This window comes from Barbus barbus (assembly GCF_936440315.1).
Source record: "Barbus barbus genome assembly, chromosome: 21".
Classification (NCBI taxonomy): Eukaryota; Metazoa; Chordata; class Actinopteri; order Cypriniformes; family Cyprinidae; genus Barbus; species Barbus barbus.
In genome coordinates this window covers 26,352,663-26,377,547 of record NC_136749.1, presented here as the reverse complement: position 1 = coordinate 26,377,547, position 24,885 = coordinate 26,352,663, and the positions used below count along the sequence as shown (strand labels likewise).

The 24,885-nt window shown below is 34.7% G+C and overlaps 1 protein-coding gene across 1 annotated transcript in view; it reads right to left on the bottom strand.

The window, feature by feature from the left end:
- syngap1b (synaptic Ras GTPase activating protein 1b) overlaps nt 1-24,885 on the bottom strand; it is an 88,459-nt gene that overhangs the window by 1,835 nt on the left and 61,739 nt on the right. The window contains 7 exon segments of the mRNA XM_079444231.1: nt 8,970-9,042; nt 13,598-13,809; nt 16,144-16,320; nt 17,681-18,124; nt 19,046-19,621; nt 21,334-21,547; nt 24,663-24,885. Coding sequence (XP_079300357.1) covers nt 8,970-9,042; nt 13,598-13,809; nt 16,144-16,320; nt 17,681-18,124; nt 19,046-19,621; nt 21,334-21,547; nt 24,663-24,885 — 1,919 coding nt within the window.

Genomic DNA, 24,885 nt, shown 5'->3' with positions numbered 1-24,885 from the left:
TGGTAATTATAAAAAATAAATATTATTTTTAACATATTAATGCAACTTGAAAATGCATTCCGACACGATTGCATTAACATGTTCACATTCCCACCTGTCAATCATTACATAACTCATAGTTATTCCTTTTTTCTCAAAAAATCTGATTGCTCATGATATGACCCCTTTAAAAGTACAGCTGCCACAACAGTGTCTGAGAGCAGTAAAAGAGACTTCTACTAAGCATGCAAGCATGCAACTGATGCAACAGTGTGATCAACTGTAAAGAACACAGGAAGTGAGAATGAATATTTATGTGAAATGTAGGTGCTTTTAGTTCTGCTATCACAAGTATATCTTAACTGTTGTGACAGTTTGTATTTGCAACACATGTGCTTGACAGCAATATGCTAGTCCAAAGAACTCTAGGGAATAAATCATGTGTTGTTTATTTCTGTAAAAATAAGAACTGTAAGCTCTTTAATAAACTTGATTCTGTCATCAGTACAAATGAAAGACAATGAATCAAGTTGCAACCTATCTACTATCTTACAAATATTTTATATCAAATTTGTATTATATTGCATGATTATATATAAAAATTTGATATTTTATATCAAAATTCACTTGTTTAAACCAAAACAGTGTCAAATCCACTATTTCGAATTTCAGAGAGTTTTCACACTCAATACGGCTTAACTGTACAGTTCAGTTTCTAAATGCGGTATAGTGTCATTACCGTGTTTACCACCAGAGTACTAATGGCAAGTAACTAGATATGCATTTCCAAGTAGAAATCAGGTATGTTTGCATATTTTTTTTTAATAAACTTTTCAATACGCACCATGCATTCCGGTTGTTATTTAAGCAATATCACACAAGCAAGAATGCTGTTTTTCGATACATGCATCACAATTATAATAAGAGACAATATTAACAGATAATTGTCTTGTTTTTGTTTCACAAACAAATCGCATAATGAACAGCAACAGATTTTGTTCCTTAATTCGTTTAAGTGAATCACTCGTATATCCAATACTAGTTTCATACCTGAGTGAATTAGTGTTTTTGAATGAACTGTTTGCATGAACGATTCAATGACTGACACAAATGTTCTGTACTTGTTTTGAATCATCGTTTTTAACAACTTGGTTGAGTCACTTGTAGTCACTTACTATGTAAGCTGCAGAAAGAGTCACACTGAAAGCATTGCAAATGATATATCATATCACTATGCTCTCAATGAACATATCTCTATACAAATCTGAATATTTTATAATCAAGTTATTGATTTATAAACTTACATATGTATATTTTTGGCTAATATATTATTAGCAAACTCCAGTGTGAAAACACCCTCAAGCCCATCTCTGTCACGCACACACACAAAGGATAGTTTGCCTTTCAGACTTTCTGTCATGTGTGGCTTAGCTCTTATTCACAAATAGTGGAGACACTGTTTTTATTTAGCTCTTATCCGCTAATCTTACCTACAGAGGCGCAGTGCAGTGCCAAAAGCTGCCTCAGCTCATTTTATATCTAAATCATGTTCAGTGTGTTTTTCATCATGATCAGTCCTTTTCAGTGAAGTCTGCATTGGGGTGGAAACATTGGAGTTAAATCAACCAAAATTGAAACCTGAGGCTAATGCATCAAAAATTCAACAAAACAACATGACGAAAACATTTGTTGCTAATATGTTTACCATTCTAAATATACTCACCTGTTATTCACGTTTTACAAGAATTAAAAGTGAAGGGCTCAACTTTAATGGGTTCTATGTTTTTTAACACCAAGGAATTTGCTTTGGTTCCAGACTGTTACATTAGCGAAGTGGCTAGCTTTGCTAACATAAGCCAGTCTGACTCAGTTTTGGTGCAATTTGTTTCTCTTCTCAATCAGAACCTAGTATTTGAGAATGAATATGGATTTAGAGTTGGGGAACGGAGGTTTGGATCTAGCTGCAACACTAAACAGAAAGACAAGTGATGACGACAACAGGAGCAAAGGGTGCATCTCTGTCAGAACTGCAACTCATACGACAGTCACTTTCGTCTGGAACCATTGCTTTTCTTTGGGTGGTCAAATCGAAGTCCCGGTTGAATTGGTCTGTCAGGTAATTTAGGTTCAAAAGTGTTTCTGTGTTTCTACAGCTCTTTGGGACCCAGAAACCTATAAAACATCACCTGCAGCGAACATAATCACAAACACATTGAGCAGCACCACATACATTCACCTTTCATTTTCAATCGGCCTTTCACGTCACACGAACGTTGTGTGTCTTCATTTACCCAAAAGAGACAGTGCATAAAATGAGTTATTAACGCAACCATGAACATTATATTTCTATGCAACAAACTAGCGATACAGCTACACGCCACTCAATGCACAAATATCTACACAAGTACTTCCAAATCACCAGAAGCGCTCTAAACACTGCAAAACAAAAGCATGAACACATACTACGTACACTCACACTCATCCAGGATCTCATGCACGCTGATAACCCACCCCTGACCCCCGTCAGGGCGGCACAGAGAAAGATACGGAGATTTCCCAGAATTCATCATCATTTGTTTCAGAGTGCAATGGTGATGATGTGGAGAGAATGGACATGGGGATGAGAAGTCCTGCGCCTTGCACTGAGCCATATGCCCTGCGTACCTCTATATAGTGTCAGATTATGCTGAAATAATGAGATTTTGCATGGATGTAAGGTGAAGCCTCCTGCAAAACAACCAAACAAACAAACTCCCCCAAAACAGCATCTCTTTGAAACAGGACATGCAGCAAAATGATTTTCAGGATGCTCAGCATTTGATAATGCACTTATCAAAATGCTGTCATTATTACATTTATCAGTATTGCTTTTTTTTTTAAATGAACTTTTTGCTTGAGCAAGTGAATGAAAAACTAGCTAATGCATTACTTTCCATAAAAAAGTAATCAAAACATAATGTGTTACTGTTTTAGGAATAATGCAGCTACACTGTGCTGTTTTTTCCTCCAGATATTTTTTACGCCAAATACCAAACTGAGTATTTTTACAGAGTGTGAGAAGTTCGAAATTATCTTAAGTTTATGTGGAATGTCATATTTACTTAAGATAATTTTAAGATGAACAACAAACACTGTGGATTGAGACAGAGCTGTGGGAGAATATTTGCCAGAATGTCTCACTGTACATCACCAGAATTGTTAGTTTAATTTCTTGCCTATATTTATGAAGTTGGCTTGACAAACAATTTGACAACACATAATTAATATCTGTCTGTCTGTCTGTCTGTCTATCTATCTCTGTCTGTCTGTCTGTCTGTCTGTCTGTCTGTCTGTCTGTCTGTCTATCTATCTATCTATCTATCTATCTATCTATCTATCTATCTATCTATCTCTGTCTGTCTGTCTGTCTGTCTGTCTGTCTGTCTGTCTGTCTGTCTATCTATCTATCTATCTATCTATCTATCTATCTATCTATCTCTGTCTGTCTGTCTGTCTGTCTGTCTGTCTGTCTGTCTGTCTGTCTGTCTATCTATCTATCTATCTATCTATCTATCTATCTATCTATCTCTGTCTGTCTGTCTGTCTGTCTGTCTGTCTGTCTATCTATCTATCTATCTATCTATCTATCTATCTATCTATCTATCTATCTATCTATCTATCTATGTCTGTCTGTCTGTCTGTCTGTCTGTCTGTCTGTCTGTCTGTCTCTCTCTCTCTCTGTCTGTCTGTCTGTCTGTCTGTCTGTCTGTCTGTCTGTCTGTCTATCTATCTATCTATCTATCTATCTATCTATCTATCTATCTATCTATGTCTGTCTGTCTGTCTGTCTGTCTGTCTTTTTTTCTATCTATCTATCCATCTATCTGTCTATCAATCGATCAGTCTGTCTGTCTGTACATCCATCTGTCTGTACATCTGTCTGTCTGAACCTTCAAATTTCTTTTCGAACTCCTCAAACTATAAGGCTTACATAAACTAAGGTGTTTTTTCCATCAGATTTGAACAAGCCGATATTTATTCTAGTTTAATTGACTCTGGCTGGGAAGTATGGGTGCATATGACTTTGTGCTGGCGAGGTGCAGTGTGTGTGTGTGTGTGTGTGTGAGTGGACGAGTCCAGTGTACATACAGTGGATGTGGGAGGAGACAGAGGTGGAGTGGCGGGTCACAGTCAGGTGAGTCGTTACCTGTGCATTCGCAGTGGGACGGGCGCAAGGCGGGGCTGCACTAGGATGGACTGCCGCCTCCCCTAAGAGAAATCACCGTATCTCATCAACACACGACAGGAGAAGAGGAGAGGAGAGAATTGTGTGTATGTGAGAGTGTGGGCCTCTGCATCAATCCCAGCAGGCAAAGGGAGTGTGTGTCCGTGAGACGGGGCCGGCATGCATGTAGACATACACACGCACTCACACAAAAATACATACAAATTCCCAGACGAACATTTAAATTTCCACCAAAATACACACACAAACCTCATCACATAAGTCAAGGGCAAACAAAATCTGTGCTGCAGCTCTCAGTGTCATGTTGGTCATCGCAATGATTTTGCAGCCAACATGCAGCTACAGCTAAACAAAACTCTTCTCTACAAATACAACAGAGTAATTCTTCAGCTCTCAAAATCCCAATAATCTGTGAACAGGGACATGCTCCTGGCTCAATGCACCTGACATAATAAAAGTGGCGGGAAAAACAGCAGAACAAAAGCAAACATACAGCTTGTGAACGTCTGCCAAGCACATGAGCAAACACAGAACTGACAGAGACGCATCATTAAAAATTCAGGACAGTTCAAAACCAGGGCGCTTTACAAACACAAACTTCTCTTTTGCTGAAATCAGAAGAGAATATGATCAGTTTTAATGCAGAATGAGTTTTTATATTTTACATTACCAGTCAGAAGTTTGGAATAATTAAGATTTTGTTATGTTTAAGTCTCTTACGCTCATCAAGTCTGCATAGATTTAATCAAAACTACGGTAAACACGATGATACAGTGAAATATTATTACAATTTAAAATAACTGTTTTCTATTTTATTTTATTTTAAAATGTAATTTATTTCTGTGATGCAAAGCTGAATTTTCTGCAGCCATTACTCACATGATGCAGAAAAAACATGATTTTTTTCCCCAACATTGACAATAATAAGAACCATAAATAATAATTGAACACCATAAATAACTGATAATAAGTAAAAATAATAACAATTAATTCATAAAGAAATCAGGAATAACTTATATTTAATATATTACAATTATATATCGCAATATAAAATAATTTATTTTATAATATTTTTTTAAATAACAATTATATAAATATAATATTATTTTATAATATATTATTGTATAATATATAATATATAATAGATAAAATAATAATTGCATAATACAGTGGTGTGAAAAAGTGTTGGCCACCTTCCTGATTTTTTTTTTTTTTGCATGTTTGTCACACTTTAATGTTTCAGATCATCAAACACATTTAAATATATTTATTTAAATATATTTAAAACATAACTGGGGTTTATCACCCCTGAGTTCAGTTTCTCTAGCCACACCCAGGCCTGATTACTGCCACACCTGTTCGCAATCAAGAGTAGGACCTGCCTGACAAAGTGAAGTAGGCCAAAAGATCCTCAAAAGCTACACATCATGTTGAGATCCAAAGAAATTCAGGAACAAATGAAAAAGAAAGTAATTGAGATCTATCAGTCTGGAAAAGGTTATAAAGCCATTTCTAAAGCTTTGGGACTCCAGCGAACCACAGTGAGAGCCATTATCCACAAATGGCGAAAACATGGAACAGTGGTGAACCTTCCCAGGAGTGGCCGGTCGACCAAAATTACCCCAAGAGCGCAGCGACGACTCATCCAAGAGGTCACAAAAGACGCCACAACAAGAAAGAGACTGGGCAAAAATGGCCTGCATGGCAGAGTTCCAAGACGAAAACCGCTGCTGAGCAAAAAGAACATAAAGGCTCGTCTCAGTTTTGCCAGAAAACATCTTGATGATCCCCAAGACTTTTGGGAAAATACTCTGTGGACTGACGAGACTAAAGTTGAACGTTTTGGAAGGTGTGTGTCCCATTACATCTGGCGTAAAAGTAACACAGCATTTCATCATACCAGCAGTAAAATATGGTGGTGGTAGTGTGATGGTCTGGGGCTGTTTTGCTGCTTCAGGACCTGGAAGACTTGCTGTGATTAAATGAACCATGAATTCAGCTGTCTACCAAAAAATCCTGAAGGACAATGTCCGGCCATCTGTTCGTGACCTCAAGCTGAAGCGAACTTGGGTTCTGCAGCAGGACAATGATCCAAAACACACCAGCAAATCCACCTCTGAATGGCTGAAGAAAAACAAAATGAAGACTTTGGAGTGGCCTAGTCAAAGTCCTGACCTGAATCCTATTGAGATGCTGTGGCATGACCTTAAAAAGGCGGTTTATGCTCGAAAACCCTCCAATGTGGCTGAATTACCACAATTCTGCCAAGATGAGATGATCCAAAATAACTCCACAGCGCTGTAACAGACTCATTGCAAGTTATCGCAAACGCTTGATTGCAGTTGTTGCTGCTAAGGGTGGCCCAACCAGTTATTAGGTTTAGGGGGCAAGCACTTTTTCACACAGGGCCATGTGGGTTTGGATTTTGTTTTCCCTTCATAATAAAAAACTTCATTCAAAAACTGCATGTTGTGTTTACTTGTGTTATCTTTGATTAATATTTAAATTAGGTGATCTGAAACATTAAAGTGTGACAAACATGCAAAAAAAATTTAAATCAGGAAGGGGGCCAATACTTTTTCACACCACTGTATATAATATATTTTAATATACATAACATATAATAAAATAGAAAATATTTTAATTAATAATAATATTCCACAATATTACAGCTCAAATAAGCAGCTTTGGTTAGCAAAAACTTTTGACTGGCAGTGAAAAATGGAAGTCATTTTATTTAAATAATGTTTATTATGAAGTAAAGAAATACAAATATGTAATATGTATATGTGTTTTATAAAAAAACTTTCTTTACCTTATTAACTAAATTAATAACATCATATTAATTATTAATATTAAATGTTTATGATTTAACTTATCAAAATAAAGGATGTTATAAGACCCAGACAGAATCCCTCCCACATTTCATTTGGGCAATCTAAATGTGTTAAAGGGATGTTAAAAATATGTTTCTTTCTGGAACTCCTGCAGTCTCGTCTCTTCCAAACATCTTCTGATACCCACCTGAGCTTTTCTTTCACACGCTAATTGTATTCTGCAGGAGAATCTGTGCTGACTGCGCTGAACGTGTGTCTGCGGTTCTGTCCACTCAGCAGCTTTCCTCATCCCTCAGTTATACGTGCAGCAGCTCACTCGTTTTATCTTATCTTATCTTGTCAGAAACAGGTTTATTGATTTTCTCCTTTTCAAAGTCACATCGGAAGTCGATTTAAATCCAGCTGGAGCGTTAGCTCAGAGCGGTCGAGTGACGTGTGCACAGACTGGAACTGCTGAGAATTTGGTGTTTGTTGTAACATAAGAGTATAGCGATGCACCATTTATGACAAATCAAAGCATAAAAAAGAAGCGAGGGATGACGCATGGAAAGAAACATGAAGCATTTGATGTCCCTACAGGAGATACTGCAGTTTAATGCTTGACTACATATCTTTCCACTTGAGGTAAAGGAACACTGAGCAATTGATGTTTCAAAAATGCAAGAATTATGCAATTATGTATTTGTATTTTTTTATTATCCCATTAGAAATATTTTTAGAATGTCTCAAATGTTTCTCCTAGACAGCAAGAAGATTAAATGGAGAGCCTGGCCTGAGAAAAAGACCCTAATAATCACAAGAGTTTCACAAGAAATCTCAACATTGTCTCAAACTGTGCTCAGATTCGCCAAGATATCCAATCTCTAATCAAATCTCAGAAATCTCTGTATGAACTCTGTATGACATTTCTCATCAAAAGCAAATAATATATTTTAGTATTTTAGGTGAAACATCTTAATAATACCTAAATAAAGCATAATTAAGAATTCTATTATAGGGGTCATATCTCAGATAGATATTTTTATTATTACATTTTTTCCACATTTGGGGTCAGCAAGTGTTTTTTATTTTTGTATTTAAAAAAATAAATTAATTAATACTAACTAACTAATAGCAAGGATGCATTAAACTGATCAAAACTGATGGTGAAGACATTTATAATGTTACAAAATATTTCTATTTTGAATAAAAGCTTATCAAAGAATCACAAAAAAAAAAGTTTTCCACAAAAAAAATTAAGCAGAAAAAACATTTTCAACAGTGATAATAATCAGAAATGTTTTGTCAGCATATTAGTGTGATTTCTGAAGGTTCGTGTGACACTGCAGACTGCAGTAATGATGCTGAAAATTCAGCTTTTCATCACAGAAATAAATTGCATTTCAAAATATATTAAAATATAAAAGAGTTGTTTTAAATTGTAATAATTTGTAATAATATTTCCCAATATTACCAATATTTTTCGTTTAATTTCTATTTTTGAACAAATAAAATGCAGCCTTGGTGAGCAGTATAAAAGATTTCTTTCTTACAGAGTCCAAACTTTTGAACACAAGTGTATAATAATATAAAACGTTTTTTTTGGACTAGAGAAGACTTAAAGTTAGAGTTCTGAATTCTTATCAAGGGAAGGGAAAAGTTGATTCCTCTTGACACGACCCCTTTTAGCCTCCTCTGTGCAATAAAACCTTCCTCTGGGATAGTTCAGCTTTAGCATCAGCATCAGAATTCAGTGCTACTCTTCCTCAAGTGGATCGAATCTGTGATCTGTGAGCTCTGACCTACAAATCATCATACATCAGAGATGGAAATCAGTCCTGTAAAGCGTTCAGACAGGCAGAGCAAACAGGCAAAGACATTCCGACATAAACACAGATGAACAGACACGCAAACAACAGACAGGAGAGATCCAGAAAAAGACCACAGACCTGGTCTGCGAACATCCTGGGTTTTTGCTCAGGCACCACCCCTCCCCTCAGCTCGTCTTCCACAGCCATGAGTCTTCACGGAAAACAAGGAAGCGAAGGAGAGAGAAAGGACGAGAAAGAGAGAGACATTATTAGTTCCAAAGCACACAGACATTATTGAGATCCGACATAAGTGTTCATCAGCCAGAAATATCATTGATAGAAGCTTTGACTGTAGAAGTTTGGCCAATCTGGAAAGCCTACTGTGAGAAATTCCATCAAAAATATGTCACATTATGTCATATAATGACATATTTCCATCATCCCATGGGAATAAGGGAGCTGATAAATGAAAATGGGCCACGTTGTGCAGCTTCTATCGACGGCTGCCGCTCTTACTGGCAGCTTATTTCAGCAATTACACGCCATTGAAGTGGCCGCCAGCGCGCATTAAAGTGATGTTCGACTTTATACACAAACAGGGATTTTTTCATATCCCCACATGAATATTTCCTCTCTGGAAATCGCATCAGATACTGTTTTTAGGTACAAGTGGAGGCAGAACAAACCACTTTAATAGGCGATTATCAACTGAACAATGGCTTTGTAAGGAATCATGTGTCTTGTGATGTTTGCTTTGATATATGTTGACAAGACAATATGAGTACATGACAGGACAGTTGATATTAAATACATGCATTTGGTTTGAATATGAAAGGTTTCATTGTTTTGATGTATACTGATATGAAATATTCATGAACGGTACATTTATTCATTGCAGCACGTCTTTAGCATAAGTAAATAATGAATTCCACAGTTTAGGTTTAAAACAATGTGATTGGATATTTTATTCCATTGATAAATGTACATATATGCTTATACAAAATCGAAATGCAAAAAGTAATAAAAAAACAACAACAAACAGAAAAGACTAAATAAGTGCTTCGGGACTCCTAAAAAAAAATCCATTTTATTTCAAGTCCGCTCATGTCTTTCACATCAACATGATTTTTTTTTTTATTAACAAAGGTCAGACAAAGGGTCATGGGGTCAGACACATTTCACAAGCAGAGGTCAGAAGGGTCATGAAAAGGAATCGTTAATAAAACTTAATTGTGCTATTTAACATTGCTACATTATCAAGGCATATTTATTGTACACAGTTTGGCTACAAGAATGAAATATATATCTTGTATACAGAATATATATTATCTATGCTCTATATTTATGAATAAATAGCTTTTAAAAGAATTTATAGGTAAGCAATATCTTTGTTATTGGTTTCTAATTGTATAGAATCTTTAATACACTCATTTTTATACATCGATATTTGAAAGGCTAACAATGAAAAACAAAAAGACTTTAAAAAAGGCCTTTTTTCAGTGCAAACATTCCAGTTATTGTTGGTATCGACATCACATTGCAAAAAATACTGTAATTTCAGTCCTAAATTAATTCAGTATTTATGTTTCTTGATCTATAATTCATATCTCTACGTTTATTTCACAAACAGCACCTTCACAAAAAGTGCCTGTATCACAACTCACTTACCTCATGTTTAATATTTTATACTGCATCGTCTTGATATTGCACATGAAACATAACACTGGTTTGTTGTGTTAATATTTCTCTGTAAAGGTGAAAACAAATCCAGGTCATATTTCACCTCAAAATCAAAAGAAAAAAATATTATATTTAGCATAAAGCAAATGAAGCCCATTTTGTATTTTGTCAACGTTTTTACATTTACTTAATAAAAAAGCATAAATTAAGGCAGCACAATATATATTATATATTACATATATGTTAAATGCTGTCAAATGATTAATCGCGATTAATCACATCCAAAATAAAAGTTTTTGTTTACATAATATATATATATATATATATATATATATATATATATATATATATGTGCGTACTGTGTATATTTATTATGTATATATAAATATACACACATGCATGTATATATTTAAGAAAAATATATTACGTTTATATATATAATATATTGAATTATGATATAAATTATATGAATATAAATATATACATGTCAATACATGTAAATATTTTCTAAATATATGCTGTATGTGTGTGTATTTATATACACATAATAAATATACACAACACACATATATTATGTAAACAAAAATTTTATCTTGGATGCGATTAATCATTTGACACCACTAATATATATATATATATAAATTACAATTACAAATAAATATGTTTTAATATTATGCATTGCAGTTAAAAAATAAAAATAAATTTAATATAAATAATAAAAAAGGATATAATAAATACTTTAAATAATTTAGCTAAAAATGCATTTATAAATTATTATACCATAAAAGCAATGTTTAAATGATTTATTAATGTACAGCTTTGTTTCTGTTGTGCTGCCTTTAATAATTTTCTTTTTATTTTGGAGTGAAACATGACCTTGACCTGGTTTTGTGAGATTAAGCCATGAATTTAAATATTAGGAATCATATATGAGGCTTGTGTTGGAATATAAGCAATGCATATTAAGAATGCTTGCTCTTGCCGCTGAAACTGATATTCCCGCAAGGCCTGAACAACTGAAAGCCAAATGTGATGAGGAGCGGTTGACACATGAGAGCGCTGTTCTTGTGATAGCACATAGAGATATGGAGAACATGAACATCTGACATATGATCTGTTCTGATGTGTAAGACACTTTCATCACACAGTATGTTCCAGAACACAGTGAAGAGAGAAGTGCAGCAGAGAAGCTTGAACAGGCAGTTCAGGAAGAGACGGTTCGAGAAGAGGCTCTGCTACAATCATTGATGGTTATTTGGAAGAGAAATCGCCAGCACCTTGTTTTCAAGATAAACAGGTAGAAGGCAAAGAAAGGCTTTTTGAAGAAGAAAACATTATTATTGCAGATATGCTGAAATATTTTACACTCCATCTCGTTCTTAAACCTGTATTACGTTTTTTCTATATTATTTATTTATTGATTGTTATTATTAATTAATTATATTTATTTTATATTTGACCATTTCTTTTCTTTTTGTGTTCCACTGAAAAATTAATAGCATACAGGTTTAGAACGGCATGAGGGTGAAAAAAAAAAAAAAAAAAAAAAAATCACAGAATTTTTATTAATGGATGACCGATCCTTGAGAGAGCTTTCGCAAATGGCAATTTTTCATTCTCAACAAGTTATTTAAACATTAGCAATTCATAAAGCAACTCCAACAGCACAATCTGTCCATGTCAAACTTGTTTCCTCAGACGGCAGTGCTTAAAACTACAAATATTTATGCCTCCATTACAAACATCCCGTTCATCCTGAGCTCATTCCGGTAAGGGCTTGCACTAATACACGTCAAGGAGGGAAGAGACTTGATGATTTATATTTTTATGCCCTTTTGGGAGTAAGAACCAGGTCTCCCTTCATCATCTGAGTGTCTTGATTCCATGTCTTCATTCCTAGAATTGGATTGAAATAGCAATATACTCTGTGACACACAATATGCGGTAAGTGCTGCATTACAGGAAGTTACATCATCATTTCATCAACCAATGGCTGGGGTGATGTCATTTATAACACTGAAACTAAATATTGGAAGATGGGTCTCTGTAGATTCACAAAGCTGAAAAGAATCCAAATAACACAGTAATAAAAACGATGAAATGAAACAAACTAAAACAACAACAGGAAGGAAATCAACCCAGTTCATCGATTAAAAGTAGCTTTGTGAGGAGACACAGCATGACAATTACAAGACTGAGATGTCCATCCATGTCAAACTACTATGAGAGTGGCCCAATTCAACATAAATGACACGCTTTAGAAAACCCCTTATAAAATGTCTAAAACATATACAGTGACCCTAAAAGTATTTGGACACCTGCATCATTCTAAAAAATGGTCTAAATATCAAACAATATATCAAATAATGCAAATTGTGTTCATTAAAATGTAGTTAAAATATTTGAAAAATGTAATAAATGTTAATAAAATGACTTAAAATTTGAATGAATACTTATTCAAGCATTACGCAAGCATACATTAAATCGATCAAAATCGAGTTATAATGTTACCAAAGATTTCTATTTCAAATAAATGCTGTTCTAAATAAACAAATGGATAATGTATCTTAGTTTCCACAAAATAAAGGAAGCAGTAATAAATGGTTCTTGATCAGCAAATCAGCATATTAGAAGGATTTCTGAAGGATCACGTGACACTAATGTAATGATGCTGAAAATTCAGCTATGATCACAGGAATAAATTACATTTGAACATAATTTAAAATACAAAACAAAAAAGTTTGAATAATATTTTACATTATTACTGTTTGACTGTATTTTTGATAAGATAAATGCAGCCTTAATAAGCATAAGAGTCTTCTTATAGTTAACTTTATTGTATAATTTTTTTTATCACTTTTCGTGAAATGCTTTGCTTGAAAGGCGTGCTTGTGCTATATTTTGATTGACATTCAGACAATCAAGTTTGATTTACTATAAACATATAAATACTTTTTCGAGCCACTTTTTCTAAACAGCATTCGATAAGGGGTCTTTGTGAACTTAGAAGGAACCGAAGTATAAGTACACAGCGAGTGTGATCATGTAACCACCGTTTCTCCAGCCTCTTTTTTTTTTCATATTACCTGTCAATAATTCCTTTAATTTGGTTGTCTTTCTCCATCTGCTGCTGTCTCAGTCTCCTCTCGCTGTTCTCCAGTCGGCTCTGATACTGCAGCAGGATTTTATTGGTCTGCTGCTCCTGAGTTAACAGCCTCCTCTCGTACTCCTCCAGCTTGTGGTGAGACATCATCAGACGCTCCTTCAAAGAGTTGATCTCCTCCTCGTATTCACGCACCTGCGTCCAGAGGAGAGAGGAGGACAGCCGGCGTGTTATCACAGCAGATGTTACCTTCATCTTGAAGACTTCGTTGAGACAGTATAGGTTGGCGAGTGAGTAAAAAAAAAGTTTCAAAAAGTTGTTTCAACTTAAAATCATTTGTTACCCCGCTGACTTAAAATTTTTAGTTTAGTCAACTTGAAATTTGAAGATACTCAATGTTAATTTAAGGGACAACTGGAATATTTTAGTTGACTAAACAAAAAAACTAAATTTAAAATTCAACTCTGGTTGAGTCTGCGTGCTGCTTGATGACACAATATTTCATAAATAGGCTTCTTATCACTCTAAAAAGTGATAAGTTGACTTAACTTAAAAAAATTGAGGAAATCCGATGCCTTAAAATTATTAATAATGAGATTAATAAGTTAAGTGAATTGCTGTCACGGTTTGGTTTCAGTTTAGTTCCTGTTTGTCCTTATTTGGTCGGTTTCCTGTCATTAGTTAATCGTCGTTTATTCCATTCACCTGTCTTGTATTAATCATCTTGTTTCCTCATTAGTTTGTGTTCTTTATAAGCCTCGAGTTCAGTAGTCGTCTTCGTCGTGTCTTAAAGTAAACTAACGTTATATCATTTGGTAACCTTTGTTGGAAACGTTTATTCTCTGCTCTTCATTAAATCTTCAATTCGTCGAATTCCCGAGTCCTGTGTTCCCTCAGAGAGACGTTACGTAACAATTGTCACAACTTTTTTTTTTTTTTTTATTATTATTATTTACTTAATAATTTGAAGGCAATGGGTTTCCTAAATTTTTTTTAAGCCAGCATCACTTTTTACAGTGTACTAAAAGGTAATTCAATAAAAGTGAAACATTGCATATCGATTAAATAAAAATTAATTCAGAAAAATTCAATTAAAGTAAAAACGCTAAAACATTGAATAGTTTTTGAAAATTAGAATGATCCATTCCATTAAAAGGCTTTAATAAAGGCTTTAAATGTTCACAGTACTATTCAAATCTGAAAATAAAGGTTCGATAAAAATGGTAATTTAAAAGCATTCAAAAATAAAAGTATAAAAGTTAATTAAAAGTAAAACAAAAAACAAAAGTACTAAATAAAAGTATCAGAAATAGTTTAAAATAATTGAATAACTTTGTCCATTAAATGGCATCAATAAACATTTAAAATATAATTAAAATCTGCAGAAAAATATTAAGAGTCTTAAAAGTAAAATAATAAAACTAAAATAACGCAAAAAATTAAGTATGAATAAAACAAAAGTATTAAAAATAAACATAAGTTGTCAAAATTACACAAGATATTATCTATTAAATGTATTTAATAAACTTTCAAAATATTAATAAAATATGCAAAAAAGTAATAAAACAGTAGTAAAAGGTAATAAAGTACTAATGTTCAGCGTTGGTGATACACTAAACTAAAAGTGGGGGTCATTTACTTCCTTTCTTTCTTCTGTGGAATATAAAAGGGACATTTTATAAGGATATCCTGGGCACGACATTCTTCAAAAATTCATGTTTTGTGAGAAACACAGACTAAGCAAGTCGTACAGGTTTAGAACCGCATCAGGGTGAGTAAATAATGACTCATATGTTTGTAGCTCAGCTGTTTTCAGAACAGTGTGTTTTTGCCAGTAATGAGCAACTTTCAGATTTTGGCAAAAATTTGGCAAGCAAGCGTGATTTTGCCCCCTGTAACTTTTCCTCAAGGAACATGTAATTCATGCATGAAAACGTTGCCTAGGTGGGCAACTGCAGTCAATGCAAATGAGCCAATTCTCCTTCCAAACCACACGGGAATGAGAAAATGTTTAAAAAAAAATGCTGATTCACAGCTGAAGATGAAACTGTCCTTTAACAAGCACAATGTGAAACAATGAAAAGCGGTTGCGTGTCACCTCTACACAAATTTCCAAGAGCAGCCAGGACATAGTGATTGAAAGCCCATGCTGCTCTCTCTTGAAGTCTGTTTACTGCAAAAACCTGCTCATTCTCATTTGATATTTAAATAATGCATAAATGAGGCTGCCAGCACCATCTGCTGCAGAGGTGAAAGATATGATATGCATTTCCTTGACACTTGTTCCGCTGAGGTGGGATACACAACTGAGAGGCTTGTGACACATTTACACAGGGACAGAGGGGGAATCAAGCTCGAGTTTGGACCGAGAAACAGTCGCAAATTCTGTGAGTAAATGGGGTGAACTATCTCTTTAATTCCCTCTAAAGTGATTCTAATTCAAAGCTCACAATATTCACATCACAACTAATATGACATCATCTGTTGGTATGAATAGAATAAACCTAGTAGAGTAAGAGAGAAACACACCCTGTCCAGCCGCGACTCGTCCATGCTCTTTGAATACTCCTTGAGTTTGTATTCCTCTCGGTCGATGCGGGAACTCTCTATGTCAGCAGAAAGATGGGGCATGTTGGACACCCAGGCAACCGTTCGCTCAGAGGCAGGGATCGTGGGGTTGAAAGTAGATGGAGATTGGGAAGAGCCCTGAGGAAAAGAACACAAGATCATGAAAGTGTGGAAAAAGACATTTGGGTTGCATCTTTGATACGTACACTACACGGTTTGGGGTAAGATTTTTTTATGTTTTTAAAAGAAATCTCTTATGCTCACCAAGCTACTTTTTTTTTCAAATCAGCAGTAAATAAACAATAGTGTGCAGTAATATTATTACTAACAGTTATTATCATCATTAACTGTTTTCTATTTGAATATATCATAAAATGTCATTTATTCCTGTGATGCAAAGCTGAATTTTCAGTGTCACATGATCCTTCAGAAATCATTCTAGTATATTGATTTGCTGCTCATTTCTTATTATTATCGGTGTTGAAAGCTTATTGTTGCTGCTTAATATTTTTGTGAAAACTGATACATTTTTTCAGGATTCATTGATGAATAGAATGTTCAAAAGAAAAGCATACAAATCTTTAGTAACATTACACATTTATTTATGGTCGTGTTTGATCATTTTAATGTGTGCTAAATAAAAGTATTAATGTCTTTAAAATATTAAGTATGCTGGTTAATTTTTTTACGCTACTACCAATTAAAGTATATTCCTTTCAGCTCCATTTAACAAATTTTACCAGATTTTTCTCTACAATCTGCACAACAATAGTCCCTGTGTAGCATTTTTTTTCAATTTTTTTTAGCAAAATATATACTTATTTAAATAATGAGATTACTGTTATTCATTCAGATTAATAAATTGTAGCGTTTTTTGTTTGTTTTACTATGTGTATTTATTATAAATATAAGGAGTTTTAAAGTGTTACAGAGATTCTCATTTTTGCGAGTAATAAATATTGGGTCAAAAAGTTTTTATTAGAATTTGTAAAAATTATAACTAACAAGATACTATCCGTTAAATGGTTTTAATAAACATCCAAAATATTATTAAAATCAGCAAATAATAATTGTGAAAACTCCCTGTGTTATTTTATCTTTTTTATAGCGAAATAAATATTTATTAATATATAAATATTTATTTAATATAACCACATTTATAACTGCATTTTAGATGGGTAAATTGTGGCATCCGTTTGCTTTACTAGCTATATTTACTATAAAGTAAGGTGTTCAAGTTTGATGTTGCCACCTTAACAAAATTCTCATTTTTTTAATGTGATAAAATATTGCTGTTTTTTTTTTTTTAAAGGAAACTGAATAATTTGCTAAAGTATTGCCCATTATACTTTAAAGCTTTAATAAAAAAAATAAAAAAATCCCAAATATTTTCCATATAAATAAATGTATAGAGATCGCACACACAAAAGAAGAAATACTAGACAAAAGCACACGTTTGACAGCAGGGAGAGTGAAGAATGGATTCTGATTGGAACACCTGTTTGCTCATGGTAGGCTTGAGCAGATGCTGTTGCTGGATCTGCTGGCGTTCCTGATGTGATTTGGATTGCTGTGTGGACTGCGGCGTTCCGCCCTGAGAGCCCTGCGATCCCTGGCTCTCTCTGGTGGAGCTCTGCTGATGCGGCAGGCCAGGTGGGGTGCTGTCTTTGACGGACAGCTGCTGACGAGGGCCCTGCTGCCGGCCCCCGAAGCCGGACTCTGGGGACTGGAGCAGGTTTCCGCTCTGGGGCCTGGTTTTGCCCGCAGGAGCGGCGGCGGCGGCAGAACTCACGGAAAGCTGATGCGAGGGTTGCGATGTCATGCGCTGCGTGGGAGGAGCCATGGAGCTTTGACGGACAGGCTGAACGGTGGAAGGAGGCGTGGCGAGCGATGAGTGAGATGTGCCGGTCTGAGATGCCATGCCTGCCATCTGCTGCTGCTCCTGGTCATTAGACACATGCTTAAATAACACCACTCATCTCTAAATCAATTTACCCAGAAATCCCATACAATAAGTACTAAATTCATTAAGTGCAATAAAAATAAAACACAATGGAATGATGCAGGAGTGAATAAACCGAAGGCAGCATCACCCAAGTTCCCAAAGGATATTTCCATTTGCTTTTGGATTAAATAAGATCTGTGACCAACAAAAGTTTATGAATCTATGATGTTTATCGTTTAACTTCTTTGGTCCCTTTTGTCCACTACTACTGTCACCTGAGTTTTGGTTCCTTGCCAAAATATATATATATATTTTATTTTTTTTTAAGGGGGATGGACAATGGGACAATGGAACCGAAAGTTTCCAAAAATATAACTGTCCCAAATGTCACACTTGATGTGGGCTTTTTGTGAGGACCATAGTGTATCCCATTTCTCATTTTATGATGATCTGATGATGGTCCCATAAAGTTTGCATCTGAAAGGGAAACTCCTACAAATGCATACGCAATAAGGTCAGTTGCAAAAAAAAAAAAAAACTGTGTCCACACCTTTTCAGTGCTAATTCGTTACTGCACATCTTTAGTAAATCCTGACAGTACTAGTTTAACGTGGTTTGAAGATGGTTTGCGCTGACGCAAGGTGTTAGTAAAACTGGCTCTAAGTCAAATAAATGTATCTTGATTTAAGAATGTTTACATATTTGCATTAGAAATAATTTTTTGCATTGAAGAACTTCTATACTATTCTATATCAAAATGACACTCTTTCAAAAGTCTTTCGAAAGTTAGATAAAGAAAGGTGCTCATCATGAGCTTTTTTGTGGCTTTTGCCCATGGTAGCACCATATTATTTTGGAACAAGTTGTACTTTAAGATCAAAATGATGCAAAAGCCATTAAAACTGGTCAAGAAAATACCTGCATGTGCATGGAGAGCTGGCGTCGGCCGTATTCGCTCTGGTTATGGCGGCTGTATTCGTCGCTGTAGCTGTGGGAGTGAATAATGCTCGGCTGACCCAGATGAGGGCCGGGTCTGAGTGTGGAGAGGTCCTCGCTGCGGGAGAAGCCGCCGTGGGCGAACTGCGGGATGTAAGTGGGGTGAGAGCCATCCGGCTCTGGGGCCAGCAGGAGAGGAGGAGGAGGTTGAGCTCGACTGTGCTGGTGGTGAAGCTGAGGGCCGTCAGCAGCCAGGTGGAACAGAGGGTTCTGGAAGGAGAGGGGGTAGCGGAGCGCGGCGGCTTGCTGCTGTTGTTGCTGGGACAGCGAGTCGGTGGTGGCTCCCATCTGGCTCAGCTGGTTCAACCTCAGACCTCCAGATATGCTGGAACCCCCAGATCCGGCCGACATGCGCCCTCCGGCGCGCAGCTGGCCACCGAGTCCTCCTCCCAAGCCCACGAGCCCACCGTAGCTGCCGAGGCCAGCAATCGAGGCCTGGGAAGAGTTGAGCATGTCCCCCATAGACTGCAGGTTAGAGACGCTGTTCATTCTTGAGTCCTGGAGGTCCATCATAGAAACATTTTCATTAACACCTACAGCAGAACCTAGGGGCGAGAACGCTGCAGATACCTGCCGTGCGCAGCAGGTGTGGCCGAATATGAACGTGGCTTGACAGCGTGTGTGTATTAACTTGAGGGTTAAAAGGAAATCATTCACCCAAAAATTTAATTTCTGTCATTATTTACTAAAGTTGTTGAAAACAAATATGCTGTTAAATTTTTATGCTTGAAAATATGCTGCCATATTTATATTCCTTTGCTTTTTATGCAAAACAAAAGTCTAGTAGGTCTAGTAAAGTTTCTAGGAATAATGTCAAGATTTTTGATTATATAAATATACAGTAGTATATAATATAATACATAATCTTTAAATAATGCAAATAAATAATTACAGTCAGCTTTTACGGGATAAAATTAATGTAACTGAATTCAAAATGAACAACAACAACAAAAAAACACCATAAAAAGTGTAAAAAATTTCCATTTTAAAAATCACATTGAAATTACTGATGATACTCTATAATTTGTTTGACATGAAATTTATAATATTTAAAAAAAAAAATATATATATAAGAATTAAAATAAAGAAGACACCCAACTGTCCTAGTAATAATATATAATTGTTGAAATATTTCAACAGTGTTAACAAATAATTAGCATCATCTTTTAAGAAAAATGAATTTAACTGAATTCAAAATAAAAAAAACACCATAAAAGTAGTTCATATTACTTCATTTACTTTTTTTATACAATTAATGTAAATTCCCTTAATTTAAATTTAAATGTCATTATTTCATCGTTTATTGTTTGTGTAAAATATTTCCATTGAAAAAAGTCATATATAATTTGCTGATTATACTTATACATCATTTTTAGAAAGACAACAAAATTTGTCTGAGTAATAATGTCAAATAAAATTATATTTAATTTATAAAATATAATATTCTATATATTATATTTAAATAATATAATTCATCTTTTTTTTTTACAATTATATAATATAACAAGAAATAATTTCCAACTGCTTTTATATGAGAAAATGTAATTTAACTGAATTCGAAACCTTTGTAACAAAATAAAAAAATTATAAAAATGTACATTTTAAAACTAAAGTACCTCTGAAATAGACTGCAAAAGCCAAATTAAATAAAAAAATGGCACTGTGCATCAGTTTGAGGCAAAAACTAACATGGCAGGTAACTTTTGCATTTAATTATTTATATTTTTAATTCAATCTGTTAAATCGTCAATTTTAAGAAGACTTGGAATATAGTGCACAAATAATATGGACTACCTTTATAGTGCTTTTTCAACAGCATCGGTCACTACAAAAAATGCATGTGGTGCAATTTTGCAGTAAATACTCACAGAATTAAAATTTTTGGGTGAACTATTAATTTTATGTCAGGACCCTGAATCCCAAAAGGTGATGCAAGATTAAGGTAAAGAATCTCTATGCACCCACATCATCTCGTAGCCCTCTTTCCATGCTTGGATGGTATTTGACTCTGCAGTAAGCAGGTCAGTGGCGCTTCCTTCTCCCACAGGAACAAAGCCAACCCTCAGAAAAGCTGGTGAAACGTGTGCTAGGGAGCGAGCTGTTATTCACATGACAATTCGGACCAGACAGCACTGACCATAGTCATGAAAGATTTCTAAATGAAAGGGGCACCCCCCACCCTATCAGAAGCACTGCTCTATGGGACTTACCTTTGGGTCTGGATCAGTAATATCAGAACTGCTAGTACAGTACGCTGGACTGGAGCGGGCCAACGGGGGACGGGCGACATAGAAAACTTCTTTAGATGAGGCTCGGTGAGGATGATCGCGGTCCGCAAACCCCCCCATTCCGGCCCGGGGCGGAGGGGCGCCGCCACTGGACATGGCAGAGGTTGGAGAGGGCAGGCGAGTGATCTCGACTGAACTATGTGAGATATAAGAAAGTTAACATGGAAAATCATACCCACATTCATTTCCTCTACCAGCAATATTCCTTAAGACATTCACTTGAGCTCAATTCCAAAACCTAACGAGCCATATGACGTGATATTTTTATTATTCTTGATTCTTGATTTTGTTTCAAGTTATAAAAAAAAATATGGTTTTAGTTAACAATAATTGCCCTGCTTTCAGTATGAAAGTAAAATACAGTATGAAAAGAATATATATATTTTAATATTTTCTTAATATTACATTTAACAATGATATCAGTCTTTTTTAAAGATTCATTTTAAGTGACAGGAAAAATATCTAAAAGTTATACTGAAATACCTCCCATAAAAATGAGAATGCACGATTAAATATTTTGAAAACAAAACAAAACTATGGAGGGCCAAATTACTCAAAATTAAATAATTAAATAAATGTCGAAATATATAAATAAATCGTTAAATACATATTGAAATAATTAAATACATAAATAAATGCAGAAATAAGTATATAAACATTAATTAATTCATTTATTCATTTTATTTATTTATGTATTTATTAGTTTGTTCGTTTATTTATTCGTTCATGTATTTATTCATTAATTTATTCATTCATTAATTTCTTTATTTCCTCCCTCCACATTTCATTTTGAGGGTTACGGTTGTCGGCACATCACTCAGTGGGCGGCGTCACCTTTCAAACTCGATGTCTTTGGTCTTTCTAATTTAGGCGCTTTTTTCTTGTTTTTCGCATCACGAGCTATGGCTGAGTATGGTACAGTCCAATAGGTAGCTGAATTTGTCCGCACACTGCCAAAAAAATTAAATTAAAAAATGACCAAAAAAGGTCTAGCAAAAATCCAATTATTTATTTTTCATAAGCAAAAGTGCAAAAGTGCAAAATGTATTAAAAACAGACCAGAGAGCAGACGTTTCAGCCCATGCTTTCGTCAGTGCTCACTGAAGCACTGAATGAGCAATGAGCACTGAAGAAAGCATGGGCTGAAATGTTTTAATACATTTTGCACTTTTGTCACTTTTTCACTTTTGCATATGAAAAATAAATAATTGGATTTTTGCTAGACCTTTTTTGGTCAGTTTTTTTTTTTTGCAGAGTGCGGACAAATTCAGCTACCTATTGAACTAAAAACTTTCTTCTTTTTGTTCTACGTACCTGAGAACATTTATTTAGTTTGTTCTGAGCGCACACAATTCCTGCTTTATGAGTATGGTACAGTAAAAGATCTGTTGTTGACTCTTGCAGATGAAGTTGTCAATCAAAACGTTGATTTTAATTAAAGTTGAAAATATCCGGGAGATGTTGGCTGCACGTGTAAACAGAGCGTATTCACACCGCACGCAGTTTCGGCGCCGAGTCTATTTTGCTGCACCGCTTATGCTGAATTAAAGCCACAGTGTATTGTTCTTGATCAAAATTGACCTGATTAACTTGAAAAAATGACAAATTCATGATGCACAATCACCATATGAAAAAATTAAATGCACGAAAACACATCACTTCCACAAGGTTTTGCCCAAACTTCAAAGGCCTGTTTAAATTAATAAAACTAGAGGCATTTGTTACTTGTACTTTTTATCATGTAAACTACCTATATACAGCATGTTATTTTTCCCTGCCCCGGCCAGGATTAGTTTTGGCTTTGTTTTGGTGCTTGCTGAAGGTAATGATCGAAAAGTAGTTTGACCAATAGCATGCAAGCATTATACATAATTGACCGATCATGGTGTGTGTGAGAAGGTGGGATCTACGGTCAAAGCGATGCAAATATTAAAATGTGTTTGACTTAAAGCGGCACGGCTCAGACCGATCAGTGTTTGACATCAAAATACCTCGAGAGTGTTTTGAAAGCATAAGGAACCATTGATGTCATACACCGATCGGTCTGCACACGCAAACAAAGCCAAAACCTACATATTTTAGGCAATATGGGAAAATGACAGGTATGGTCACCCTAAAGAGGGGCACACATCGCATCGCAACAGAGTATGCTGGCCATATCATACATCGTTCAGAGGAGAACACTGGAAAATACGACATAATTGATGATACTGGTCTGTATTTACAGTACACAAGCCGCGGTTCAGCTGCGCTGCCAGTATTAAAGCACAAGAAAAAGCCGCCTAAATTAGAAAGACCAAAGAAATCGCGTTTGAAAGGAACCGTAACCCTGAAAATGAAATGTGGAGGGAGAAAATAAATAAACAAATAAATAAATAAATGAATGAATGAATACATAAATAAATGAACAAATAAATACATAAATAAAGAATGAAAGAATTAATTAATTTCTGCATTTATTTATGTATTTAATTATTTAATTATGTTTTTAACTATTTATTCATATATTTAATTATTTCATTATTTTTTTGAACTATTTATTCATATATTTAATTATTTTGTTATGTATTTAACGATTTATTTATGCATTTAATTATTTCATTATGTATTTAATTATTTATTTATATATTTCAACATTTATTTAGTTATATCATTTTGAGTGATTTTTCCCTCCATACAAAACAAAACAAAATGTATTTAAAATATATAAAAAATATTTCTACTCTTAACCATTTTTAAAATACAATAGTCTACATTATTTTATTGTATTTTAAATGTGTTTTTATACCGTGTGATAAAAGATTTTAAAATAAAATAAAATAAAATGTTTTTATATAAGATAATATTTCTACTCTTGCTCTTTTATGAAATACATTTTTACATTATTTTATTATATTTTATAATATGCAAACATTGTATTTTAAATGTGTTTTTATATAAAATATAATACAAATGTGATATTATAAAAGACAACATGTTTCCTAAATTAAATAATTGCCTTTTATATAGTTACTGTACTAAAACCAATATTAATAATTAAAAGAGTCTCTGTAAAATAGTATAAAATGGTTTAAAAATAGAAAGCAGGATGAAATAGTAAAAAAATAAAACTCAATTCTTTTCTCAATTTTTTTTTAGCACCCATTGCACCTCGATTCAAGTTTGGCTAAGGTGACTAAAAATACGGACTAAGTAGGCAGCTCACTAGGATTTGGAAAGTAGTTTCTGCAGAGGTGACACACATAGCATACCTGTTGAGGTCCCTCATCATGAGGTTCTGGAACTCAGACGAGATGCCCCTGTTGAAGCTGGGCCTGGAGAGCAGCCTGTCTGTCTGTCTCTCTGGAGGCGGTCTGTCCATCTGATGACTGGGCTGTCGCTGGAGGTGAGGGTTACGAAGGGCCATGCTGATGTCATTCAGAAGGCGGGGCAATGGTCCGAGTTTGATGATAGCGTCCTTTGGCACGGTAAAAC